This window comes from Apteryx mantelli, chromosome 17 (assembly GCF_036417845.1).
Source record: "Apteryx mantelli isolate bAptMan1 chromosome 17, bAptMan1.hap1, whole genome shotgun sequence".
Classification (NCBI taxonomy): domain Eukaryota; kingdom Metazoa; phylum Chordata; class Aves; order Apterygiformes; family Apterygidae; genus Apteryx; species Apteryx mantelli.
The window spans coordinates 18497922-18511365 of NC_089994.1; the positions used below are offsets into that span (position 1 = coordinate 18497922).

The 13444-nt window shown below is 35.3% G+C and overlaps 1 protein-coding gene across 4 annotated transcripts in view; it reads right to left on the reverse strand.

The window, feature by feature from the left end:
• Positions 1-13444, reverse strand: part of GIT2 (GIT ArfGAP 2) — a 34368-nt gene that overhangs the window by 12742 nt on the left and 8182 nt on the right. Inside the window, exons 6-16 of one of the 4 annotated variants that reach the window (XM_067307366.1) lie at positions 13287-13417; positions 12061-12155; positions 11231-11276; positions 9580-9628; positions 8840-8912; positions 8393-8490; positions 7958-8069; positions 6753-6895; positions 5797-5946; positions 1877-2125; positions 357-446 (exon numbers count right to left, since the gene is read on the reverse strand). In XM_067307366.1, coding sequence (XP_067163467.1) covers positions 357-446; positions 1877-2125; positions 5797-5946; positions 6753-6895; positions 7958-8069; positions 8393-8490; positions 8840-8912; positions 9580-9628; positions 11231-11276; positions 12061-12155; positions 13287-13417 — 1236 coding nt within the window. Of the gene's footprint in view, positions 1-356; positions 447-1876; positions 2126-5796; positions 5947-6752; positions 6896-7957; positions 8070-8392; positions 8491-8839; positions 8913-9579; positions 9632-11230; positions 11277-12060; positions 12156-13286; positions 13418-13444 lie in introns of all 4 variants that reach the window. The other 3 variants (XM_067307365.1, XM_067307367.1, XM_067307368.1) reach the window with 3 other exon arrangements.

Below are 13444 nucleotides of genomic sequence, written 5' to 3' on the forward strand. Positions count from 1 at the left end.
ATTTTAGTCAGTAGGAAAAGTTATATATTGGCTTATGAAACATCAATAAAGTGCCTACCAAATTACTTTTTAAACAGCAGCCAGCTTGTCTTCTGATTGTTTTCAGTGTTATGCAGTTGAACAAGTGATTTGGAGCAACTTTGTGCATGGTGTTAAATGCTGAAGATTTTAGCTGTTGTGAAGTTAGAGAGAGGCAAGTATCCATAGTATGTGGCAGAAGAAACCGAAATGATGAAATGCTGCTTCATGCAGGCATGAAGGCTAGTTAGCATAAAGGGGAAAGAACAGAGGCATAAGGGCTTTTTGGATGATTGCCACCTCCTCCAGGTAAAAGACTAATTGGGAAGGTACTTAACCCTTCGTGTGCTTTCATCCCTTGACCAGGAAAGCGTGGAGGGGAAGGAAGGTAGAGATGAAGAGGAGGTCACAAACGCACTCCTCCCGATCTAAAAATGGGAAAGAAAAAAACACTCGGGAAAACCAAAAACAAAACACAAATAACTCTGAAGTGAAATAAAGGAACATTCTTAAAACCAAGGAGATGACATAAAGCAAGAATGATACTGAGAACTTGGCTGAGGTTGAGTGGACTTAATTCTTTCAAAACACAACTGACTTCATTATAATTGTAACACTGATATTCTAGAGGTGCCAAATTCCACAGTGAAAAAAATACATTCACCATAATACCAAATTAACCAATCTCCACAGAACAAATCAATGCTTTAGAACTACTATTGCTAACTATCCAAATTCAAAACCAAATGAGAAATGTAAAAGACTTGTACAAAGTGATATCATGTTTTGCCTACATTGCCACATACAGAAGAATTCTTACACTTCTTGCTGCCAGAACCGCCTTCATATTGACATGCCAACTTCATTTAGAATGATACAGATTTCATTTAGTTTAGAGTTCTTATTAATTCAACTGAAGGAAAAAAAAAATTAAGATTTCTGCACCAGTTCCCTGGTGCACTACTCCTGTTGGCACTCACTGTTTTCTTTGGGATGTTCATGGAACATTTGCTCTCCCCCATGTCAGGTAAGAAATGTTAACTTCCAAATATGTTTTAAAGTGCTTAAATGTTCATGTGGCAGGGGAATACAAGATAGTGCTATCAACAGAGAACACACTGAAACCAATCCCCAAATGCTAAATATGTGCTTGCAGGAAATACTGTCACATATTCCTTCTCACAAGGCAATTTAAAAAGTTGCCACAAAAGTTAACTTTAATAAGCCCTAATGCGTGTTGGGCCACTTATCTACAGTGTGAGCACCTCAGTGCAGAATCCTTGTGGCTGATTCAGATCTCCCTCTCTCCTATTAGTACCCTATACAGAAAAATACCAATCCAGAATACTAATCCAGAAGAATCTGTTCAGCTAACAGGTCTAAACTGTCTTCAGTCGCAGGTTTCACCAACTCAGAATAAGAAAGAGTTGCCTAATGAAAAAAGTTATATTCAATTTTATTTTGTTTTTGAAAGGAGGTTCTAAAGTTCCACAAATAGGCACATGCCTGTGTATCTCGCAAAAGAAACCCATGAACTATACCTACCTTCTTGAAATACTACTTTTCCCTCCCCTCCTGTTTTTGACACATAGATATTTGGCAAATATACTGTGGTTAAAAGAAAGAGCTGAGCAGAAGCCAAAAGCTTCAGTTTATATATTCAGGAATTGTTATAGCTTTTACTCTTCAAAACATCAAGCTCCTGCAGACATGTTAATACAGCAAACAGTAACAATTCTTACAGTTCAAATCTGCTAAGAAGCAGACAGTTGAGAAGCACCAGTATATGAGCACAGTTGGAATAGACAGAAAAGTCGAACATAAGGAGAAATGCAGAAGCATCAGCAATTTTACTTACATGTGGAGGGAAAGGCTGTAGTCTCGTTATGCTTTCTTCTGGGTATGTGACCTCTCCCATGGGGAGGTAGGGTTTCTGACCTGATCCAGTCTCATACATAGACATGGGTCTGCTACCCCGTGCAGATGGTCGTCGCTTTAAGGAAGAATTGTTGGTAGGGTCTGTGTATTCAGAACCAGTTTGGACCTGATATATATTGGTTGTGGCCTGTCTTCTGAGGTTGGTATTTTCACTCTGTAGCGTTTGAAGCTGAAAGAAATGTTTAGCAGTGGGACTTTGTTTTTCTAATAGCAAGCGTCAAAAGCAAACGGAATATACAGGTACACGCTTGTCAGCTTTACTAGTAATCCAGCTACTAGCAGCTGGCGTTCGATTTCTTTTTCAGAAACTACTTGATTTGCTCAGTATAAGCACAGAAACATCTATGTTCCAGATCTGTTAAATATTTATGTGCTGATTTGCAGCACTTTCTTCTGGGAGGCAAGTCAAATTGGACCTTAAAATTGTTGCAGTTCAAAGTACACAATCAATTTCTTCCAGCCTAACTGTACTTGCACGTGAATCATGTAATACATTGAGTTGTCTGGGGAGGCAAATGTGAGGAGGGCTTGCCAACAAAACAATTTTTAAGTGGAGTGATCCATTTCAGCAGTCACTACAAGAACTTAAAAGAGGACTTTAACATAAGGTCCATGAAGTTTGCAAATGCCAAAATTATAGCACAGATGCCAGAGGCAGCGCAAAGAAAACTAGAGCTTGCTTTGCAAAGCAAGAAGAGAGTTTAGCTTATGAAAATAAAGTATCAGCTATTGCTTTCTACGAAGCCAACAAGAACTAATTTTAGCTTTTTATTATATACATTTGATGGATAGTAAAAATGCAAAAATTCTAATTTTTATGTGGAGTTACTCAGAGTAAGTTTGCTATATTAACACATCATAAAGAAAAGATGTAAAAAGTACTTCAGTATCAGCAATTCTCCAACAATATATTGAGTATATTTCAAACAGCTGATGGCCTTTTATCTGGAAATTGTACATTTATTACTTGCATTTACTTTGCATCATATGAACTTTCAAGAACATTATCTCCACCAAAAAATTCTGGTGCCTGGAGCACTTCCCAGAACTCTGAATTGAGCGTGCAGACTTTTATCAAGATAATTTATGCTTCTTCCACATTCTTTCGTGTACTCTGTAGTAAGATGCACTGTGTATTAAGATTTCTGTGTATTAAGATTCAAGGACCAGCCAAGACTCAAGCTATTTCTTTAAACTTTGTCATTAGGGGCAATTAAATAGGTCAACTTCGCAGTTTCCTTTTTCTTATCCTCCACCACATTTTATAAACTTTTTTGGTGGAATTTCAGGTTACAGCTAATGTAAACTCAGACCAATCTCCTCATTGCCTCTAGGTACATAAACACATATGCAAGCATAAAAAAAATTTTTTTTTCCGTTAGAGTGCCCATTGAAGTATTTTCATTTTTATTTAGGAAGAATCTATTCATAAGTAGCATGCATCAAGTGTAGCTTTGCCTTTTCTTTAATTAGCATCTTTCTCAAGTAATTAGCATGCAAAAGATTAGGTACATAGTTGGCTAATAAGGTGATGTGTAAAGTGGACAGAAATTTTAGCTTGAGCTCTGTGCTTAGAAAACAATATATATATTATATATATATATGTATATATAAATATAAAAAACCCTAAAAAAACCCCAAGACCCAGTCTCTTGAATAAAGTCTATTGCTTTAGAATTGCTGAAGCAGTACAAGTACATTGGTGTCTCACTCCAAATAGCCACCAGAGAACTCCCACAATGTCCCGAAGTTCCCAGTAGCCTCATACAGCTAATACAGCCATTCTCCTTTCTTCCTTCTGCGATAGAGCATTGCTATATCCATTCTTCATAATTAAAAACTAAGTTAGAGAAGTCCCATAGCTATCTACATCACCAGGACATAAAATGAGCGCAACTGATCTTCAAAATGAGTGAGCCACAGCTGTGCCATCTTTCAAAACATATTCTACTGCAGAAGAGCAACGATCTCTTTTCTGTTACACCACATAAATACACTAAGACTCATTAATCCATAGGCCTTAGGAATCTTTTTTTTTTTTCCTGAAAAAGATTAAATCTATCTAAAGAAACTCAATATAATTGAAAAGGTAAATCAACTGATGTAGAAAAATGATTAAGCAGTACAAGTTGTTAAAATACCACAGAAACAACCTGAGCTGTCTTACATTCCTCTCTCTATTTGTCATTCCAATAGACCTCAAAGGCTAACAGTTTTAACAGAAGGATGGTACTGAACATATGAGGATATTCGCATTTACTGACTTAGCTTGGCTTTAGATGCTAATAGCTTAACAGCCCCCACCACTCTCCAAAGTATCAGCCTCTTTGCTCCAAAACAACAGGGGGAAAAAAATACATATTTTTGGCTTGTGCTAATGCAGCCCTCAGAACAAGTTCACCTCCGCAATAGCAAAGCTTGAAGACTCCTAAGCAAACTTTCTGTACAGGGAGAGCTTTCTGCAGCTGCAATTAGAAGTCTTGCAGCCTTGTAATTATTTGGAAAATAGAATTTCTAACACTAATGAAGAGAACCCCTTTGAGAAAGTAGCCAGCCCTTTCTTAGCTAGCATGACAGACAGGATAGCGAGTTCAATAGAGATATAACTCCTCCCTTACCCCACTGAGAAAAAATGGCTGGTTTATCTATTTTTATTCCAATTTACCCCAAATACTGGTAAAGCATAAAACAAATTACGAATGGTTTGGTAGCCCATCTTACTTCACACACACACACTAGCCAGTTCTAGGGCTGTAGTCACTTCCTAGCATCAAGAACTGATAGCCTACAAGAGATGTAGGTGTCCCAAGTGATGATGAAATGGGCCTTTTGCATATTCATTTTCAGCAGTTTTATCTTTCGCAATCAAATTTACACATTAGTAGTAACCCTAAAAGCTCCGCTTCCTTCAAGCTAAACATGCACTGCATCTTGATTTTTTGCTCCTATCATGATTATTTTTACGAAGATTTATTCGCTTGCCCATGAAGGACTAATTTTTGGCCTTTCAGAGACAACATGACTTGTTTATATTAGGATTAGAAGGTCTGACTTCTAAAACAGTTTTTTAGAGCCCAGATTTTAAATTTAGGATTTTAGCACAAATGATCACTTTGCTGTTTCCCTACGACTATCTATATGTAGTATCTTGTAGTGTGAGATACCTCTACCTTATCCTTGTTTAGAGAAAACCCACGCTGAAGGTTTAAAGCAGTAACTGGGTTTGCCAAATGCTGAATATTTTAAGAAAAAAAAATTAATCCACAATATTCTTTACATTCTACTTCCCCACAGATTTGAATGCAAACAAAAAAGTAAATCTTAGCTTCCTTATATGCAAAAAAGAATTGATATTATATTGCCACACTTCAGATTCTTTCCTGCTGTAAAACTGGATTGGGATTTTAATTTCCCCTCATTCCAGCTAGGCTTATTAATGCAACAAAACAGCAGATCTACTGGAAAAGTTGAAAAGTACACTACACGCACAGGCACACACGCACACACACATGACGTCTGCTATCACTTACTTTCTAAGTGCCGAAAACTGCTAAGATAGCAAAAGTATACACGATTTAAAACAACTGTCTGATCACTGGGAAAAGTTATGTCAGAGTGAAGTAAGATCATCAACATCCCCCCCCAAAAAAGCACTCAAAACACAGGTTAACACATATACCTTTGTTGTCTCATATCTGATTCCAAAACAGCTTTATTTCAAGTTTTCTCCCTACCCTTATATTGGTTTATTGAATCTTCAGTTTCAGTGGTGCTATTCTGGTCAACTGAAATTAAGATAAATGTTATTAAACGAAAGAGTTGCATTATTGTGCTTGTTACCTTTTTCTGCATGATTCTCAGCTCGTCACTCAAGTTGATGTTCACTTTCATTAACTGCTGAATCTTTACCTCAGAAGCCACCAAAGCATTTTTAACTTGCATATATTCTTGGGCTGTCACTGGTCCATCCGACAAGTCTGAATCTAGGCTCTACAAACAGTAAGAGAAAAATACTTACACTATTGAGAAACAGACTACTGGAAGAAAATGAGACAAGGAGATTTCAACAGATTTTCATTTGCTTAATTTAAAGGAATCGTGGTTCGAATTAAGTTCAAATTAATAACATTCATGCATTAAAATAATTTTGGACTGTTATAAAAGAAATCTGATGTCAGTCAACTCAGCTCATCTATGCATAAAACACTTGTCTCATGCATGTCAAACAGTGAAAGAATACTGTTTCATAGTGGTTTAAAAAAAATGCAATAAAGAACTAGTAAATCCTAAAAGACAGATTACTAGATGTCCAATGGGAACATCACCATGAAACTAGAACCAAAGGGATTTATTGCCCCTTTTTTTACCGTGCTGTATTACTTTCAGGAATGATTTAAATCACTCGGTCACTATTGGTCTGATGTATATATTTCTTCAGTGAGAAGCAGTAAATGTTTGTGAAAGTCAATGAACTCACTGATTAACAATATTTCGGTAGATTCAATTATTTCATCTGTTCTATTAAGTCTATAGCTTATCTCCAGATGTGCTCAGTGGCATGCTCTATTTTTCTAAAGGGGCATTTTATTTATAACAAATTTAAGCCACAACATTTAATTTTGTTAGAAACTTTATAGACTGAGGCATGATTCTGAAATAAAGGTGAAAAGTAATCAAAACACTAGACTTCTGACCACTCATGCATTTTAAATCACCTTACAATGGGGAAGATTACTGACTTCAGATTACCTTTATGCATAAAATTTGGTGTGTGTGTATAAATACTTTAAACCTACCTTCTGTCTGTTCGATTTAGCTGCATTTGTTTCCAGATCTGTGTCTTCATCTGAAGCAACACTGTCATAATCAGGCTGATCATTATCCTGGCTTTCACTACTATGTTGATTGCTGATTGATTTCAGTATCAGTTCCACATTTTCTGAAAAAATCAAAAAATATAATTTTAAAATCTGTATTACAAAGTTAGGAAGACAAGTGAAAGTGCACACTAAAAAACAAAACAAAACAAAACCAAAATCAAACAAAAATCCCACAAAAAACACACAACAGAAGAGAACTTTGACCAGAGTGACAATACAAAATAAGGCAGAATAAGGTATCATTTGGTTAGCGTAGTCCTAAAAATTAATTTAAATCCACTCAATATGTGGATCTGCTGGTCAAAACTACAAACTTCTATGTTTTAATCTTTTCATTTCCTGTAAGTATTTAGGCAAGTTAAAGTAACTGATGAGAATTATGCTTTACAAGTTTAATAAAATTCACATAAGGGGAGAAAAAGAAAGTACAAAACAGACTACAATGGCCAAATGGATATCAGCATTGAATTGACAGATACAGGGAAATATTAAAAATCCATTTTAGCAAGTTCTCTCCAGAAGGAGAATTAGAATGTTCAAACGTTGTTTTCTATCTCTATAGCTAGAGCTACGGCTCTGCTTGGTTGTTGGAGGGTTATTTGTATTCTCTGGAAGAAATACAGAAAGTAAACATTTTTAGGCAAATTAACAGGATGTTCTAAAGCATCCCAATTACAGTGAAGTCCTGCATGCAGAGAGCAGCTAGGAAGGCCAGTCTTTAACAACATTGACATTATCTTAGTTGCCAGTCAAAAGAAATAACACTGTAAAATTCTTGATTTCTAAAGAGTTCATGAGTCATCTGGAAAATTTTACCTAGTAATCATAAAATCATATTCATCACAAAAAGATGCTCCCAAATTGCACACACACCACTTGATTTAATTGTAATACCAATATCTTAACAATCAAATCTTCTGCGTTTAGGCATTATGTTGGTGGCTAATGCATGCTGTCAATAGCCTGTTATCCATGTATCTGTTTAGCTCTTGTTATCATTTATAAAAATAGTATAAATCTCTTTCTTCATTCATATTAAGTACTTCTGAATGATGCTATGGTATGGATTAAATCACTGAAATACTGCATATAGAACAGCCGACAACCAAAAGCATACTCACCTTTTGAACCAGTGAGTGAATTCCCCTGTTGTCTTCGTTTGGCATCACTTAAAATATCTATAACTAGTGTAGCAAATTCATGGGCATTAAATCGAGCCAGTTTCTGTCTCCCCTAAATTACAGAATGATGCAAAAAAAAGTACATTGTGTATTATATGAACAGTACAGTTCCCAGATAAAACAAAGACTATAGCACGTACAGAGAGCTCACAGCTCAATTACATTTTCTTGCAAAAAGAAAAGCGTGATTTTAAATAAATAACTGAAGGACTCCAAGGCAGACTTAATGTGAAACTATTTTAACCTTTTTACAAGTACATGCAACTCTTTTACAGTAATGAGACAGAGTAAAGGAATATTATTTTGAATACCTGGCCTATTAAATGAAAATATTTTTATATTTTATATTTATATAGTATCAACAAGACCGCATACCTGATTCCTGGTTGAGGAATACTCAGGGTTTACAGGAAGAAAAGGGACCACTGTTGTCTCTGTCACAAGTGTACTATGATTCTGAGTAGCAAGCCAAACTGTTCAGGGGAAGAAAAAAGAGAGAGAGAGGAAAAAAAGAAAGAATAATCTTTCTGTTCCATTTGACAGAGTTCCTTGTCAAAGGATCAAAAAAATCACAACCTCAAGCACAAATACAATCGATTTAAAGAATTTTTTTTCAGAGAGTCCTCTACTCTCCAAAAAATAGAAAGGTCTTTTTTCAATTAACATACACCTTCAAACAACACAGCAGACAAACAAACTACCAATAACAGTAACTTCTGAATACAAAACTATTTTAAATTTAATGGTAGTTTACACTAGCATCTTGTATGTAATATACCAATTCAAATTAATTTTATACACACTCCAGAAAACCTCACTCACCTGCATCTGTTTCCCTCCTGTCAACTTCATCATACACATCCATGGCAAGTTCTTCAAATAAGTGGTTGCTTAGCTAAGAATAGAAGAGAATAATAATTACAGCTTGAAAATAAACTAATTCTAATAAGACCTCTATATTAACAAAAACTTGAGTGCACAACTTTCCTTAATGGATAGCTTTACTATGCAGCCTGAGAAATGAACTACACAGGGTCAAAAATAGCCAAAGGAGAGCAGACATACTCAATCTCAGAAGCTTTAAGTAGAGCGAAAACATATCCCACCCTAACTTATATAAAAATTTAGTCACAAACACCTTAAGAACACTAGTGAACTGGTGTTACTGTGAACTTAGTAGCATGCAGTAGCTCACTGTTCTGGCTTCCCAGAAAGTTAAAGGCAAATAGTGACATTTAACATACAGATTTATATAAAATATGCAATAGCAAGACAAGTTACAACATTAAAGGTTTTGAAATAGAGAGACAGACCTAGAGATACTACTACCCCAAACAAGGCCAACAAATATTTCCTCTCTGCCACGGATCTGTCATCTTCCCCTCTCCTCCATTTCAGACTATTTTCATGTTTTTCCCCAGAATTAAATTTCTTGCTATAAAGATGACGTTTATTTATGTGGTAATTAATAGCAGCCGAAATAAGTTTGAAAGATGAAGTGCAGAGTTTGCCACGTCAGGAGAAAAATGTGTTGCACAGCACACATTGGAATTTTTACTTACAGACTGAAGCTTCTTCTTAGCTGCTTTTGCGAGTTCTGATAAATCCAGACTGCTATGAAAACAGAAAGTGATCATTATATCTACAGCATCAAAAAGCTTGTTAAACACAAATTCTACAAGCACGTTTACATTTAATGATTAGAAGAGTTCACTTTTATTTGATACTCCTTAATTTAATGTTAGTATTTTTAGTATACTTATACAATTTTTATTGCATTAATCTTTCCGATATTACTAATATACTAATTAGTATATTCCTAAAGTTTTTCTAAATGACAAGCTTAAATTTAAAACAGAAAAATCCCAACAATCCTTAGAAATATGATTAGCTATCTGTGTAGCTCAAGAAGTGGTCTAAGTTGTAGAACAGCAAAATGCTTTCTGTAGTGAACCTGAAGAACTTGATTATTCTGACCAAAACGTGAGTCCACAAAGAACACACAGGATTTGTTCCACTGCATCATGCAGGAGCTAGGTTACCACCAGGATGGCAAATGGTTACAGCAATAGGGTCATGCTTTAAACTGTTCTGTACCGATTAGTACATAATCTCTTCTGTTAGTTTCTAGCCCTAAGGCTGAGGCATAAGATGAAAATTCTGCAGTTCAACAGAATTTATCATAAAGGACATAAATCAGAAAGCTGACATTTTTTGAACCCATATTTGTATCACCCAGGGAAGACTCCCCTGGCCTACAGGTAGGGAAAGGCTCAGATAAAACCTCTGCATAATTAAATGACAACACGGAAGAGTTTTTGTAGGCAGTCACCCAGACAGGAAAAAAAAGAGTCCAGTGGAGGGCAGCAGGCAGAGGCGAGACTCTCAGGTTATACTGCAGAGTCTGCAATTTGAGGAGCATCTTTAAACAAGTCATTTTCTCTGTGCCTCAGCTTTCTTCTCTGTGCAATGAGGCAAACTATACTTACTCTGCTCCGCAAAATGCTTTGTAATGAAAATATAAAGCATTCTATCCAATATCTAAACACAAACTAAAAATTATAGATGTTACCACTAAGCATTTTACTATTACATAGCGTTTCTCTACAATTTTTCATTTTTTATTACAGTTTTTTCATAGAAATTTTGCAAACAATAAGTTGAACATAATTTACTTACAGCCGCCTTATTTCCAATTGCATAGCAATAAAAGAAAAATAGGGACTTATGATTTGTTAATACGTGGTATCTTTTATACAAAGGCAATTTCACTGACCATGGCCAAAACTTATGAGCACTCAGATGACAAAAAGTACAAGTATTTGAAGAAAAAAATGCAACTATCTTGCAAGTATAAATTCTAAAATGCTGGTATCAAGACACTAACTCAGGAGATTCTTACATTATTTACAAAATCTGTTTCCCAGAAATCCTCATGTGCTTTAATATAACTATCTCATCTTCCCCTTGTATGCTTTTTAATCACATACAGTAAACTTCTCTATTTTTCTGTTTTTTTTTTTTTTTAATTCTAATATTCTATTCTGGAAAAAACCCAAACTTCTGAGATAGAAAAAGGTACATGATAAAAAGATAAAACTACAACAAGCTTAAAAGTTATTTCAACAAGGAAAGTTCTAAACTTAATTATTAGGGCTTTTTTTTCCCACTTATTTTGATGTTTTGATACATGTTATGGAATCAGCAACTTACCTGTCTGCCATCTGAGGTATAATAAAGTGCTGTCCATTTTTATGCTCTAGAGTTGAAAATAAATTATACTTTAATATGTTGTTACTGGTCTACAGTTTTCAATGTTGTCAGGATATACAGCAGGTATCAGTTTTACATGTGATCTCCCAATTTCCAATAACAAGAAACTAACAAGCCCTGAAAGAAGATTCCTACCACTGTTAGTGTTATCAAAGGTTCCAATTAAGTCTTACCAACTGTATTAAAATTCCATCTTTTTTTTTTTTTTTTTTAATAAAGCTTAAGTTCTTGTTTAGGTGCTTTTATGGCACCTTATGGCGGAAAATTTCAAAGTGTACTTATGTTCAAGAGGTACATGCTACACTTCAATTTAATTGAGCATCCCCTTGCTTTTGCATTTCAATGAGACTACTTAAAAGTTTCTACAGTATTTTCTGTAGAATATTCAACAATCACATACTTAATATTTTCCTTGTGATTCACTCCTTTAAGTTAAACAATACTCATCTCAGCTTATGGATGTTTCTCCATGCCTTCGGAAGTATTCTATTTACAGAAAACTTATTTGTGGAAAACTGAAAGAAACTTAATTTTTAATTTAAGGATACTTAAATTCTGCAATTTTATTTGAATTTTAAATGCATTATATCACTAATCTTACACTTGCTTTAGAGTTTTAGGACTTCATGTGTAATCTATATAATGTTAGAATATTTTAAATGGATATAAAAAGAGTAATAACATTGATGACACAAATATAATATACTATAGCTTGAACTGTTCTATAATTAACACTGAAAGACCTTTGGGTGCAGTTTTTTTGCACTTACCTGGTTTCCTGCCACAGAGATAGAAAGCTAACCTGTCGGTGAGTTCATACTGAATTTCCACCAGGCGCTCTGCCAGCTCATGATGCCCACCTTGTCTGTTTTACACAAATACACAGGAAAACAGTTATATTTATTACTCACTTTGAAAAAGTACAAAGCTTCAAAAAAAAATGCTCAAACAAAAATTTAGTTTAAGCCACAATAAGTTCAACACAGCACACACTTGAGAGTATCAGTGGAACACAAATTCACAGCAGGATTTTCAGCAATATGTTCCAGGGGGCAAAAAATAGAGATAGAATTTATGAACTCCCCAACATTAGTCAGTAAAAATCCTGAACAGCTTTGCCCATTGTCTTGCTGTAGAAAAGCAAATTATACAGGCTATTTGGAATACACTATCACAAATTCCTAGACAGTTCCTGAGATCATGCACCAAATTCATCCAACTTCATGTTTGATTAATAGTAATAAGAAAAACTCGGGTATATTGTGCTCTGTAACCAAAAAAAAACATATTCAGTCTTCATAATTCATGTACAGCCTACATTCAAAAGCAATCCAAGCAACAGAAATGTTTTATTTATGCAAATATGCAGCTTCTGCTTGATAAGTAGCGTCCAATTTTACACATAAACACACAAAAAGTCTTAAACTCTTTGGTTCCGTGCTGCAAATCTTGCTCTGCCTCATTGCTGCCCAAATGATCAGCAAGAGCCGTTCATGTTTGATCTTTCTTTACACAACTGTTGTCTGCTCTTGGGAAGCTTACAGCCTTTCTAAAGGAAGGACTTTCTGGGGATGCAGTTTAGGACTGGATGAGCCTATTCAGCAGTTCACTGCCACTAAAAGGCCTGGTTCCACCCCGTACTCCCTCTCTTGTCTGTGCAGTCCTAGCCATTTTCTACAACTTATCTACACTCCTGGAGTCTATTCAACTTGCTGAACTCACAGAAAGTTTTTCCTGGATTGGTTTTCTGGGATCTCCTAGCTTAGCACAGCTAATTTCATTGGGATCACAACTGTCGTCTCAGGCATTCAGGCTGTGAAATGAGGAAACGCATATTTATGCTCTTTATATATTTGTTCTTTCTGGAAAAAGTACTCATTGGTATTTAATGGTCAAATTAGTATCAGGACTGAAAACCATAACTAAGCAGGTTCATTATATGATTTATGAACATCAGTTAGTATACAAAAGCATCACAGATGTCAGAGCCTTCTACCTTGCATAGTCAACTGGAGTTTTTCCATTGGAATCTTGCGTACCAGGATCAGCACCATAAACTGTTAATAACTCTGCTTGTAAAATCTGTCCTGCCTTAGCAGCAACATGAAGAGGGGTGTTTCCTTTCTCCTACAAGTTATTAAGAAAAAGCACATG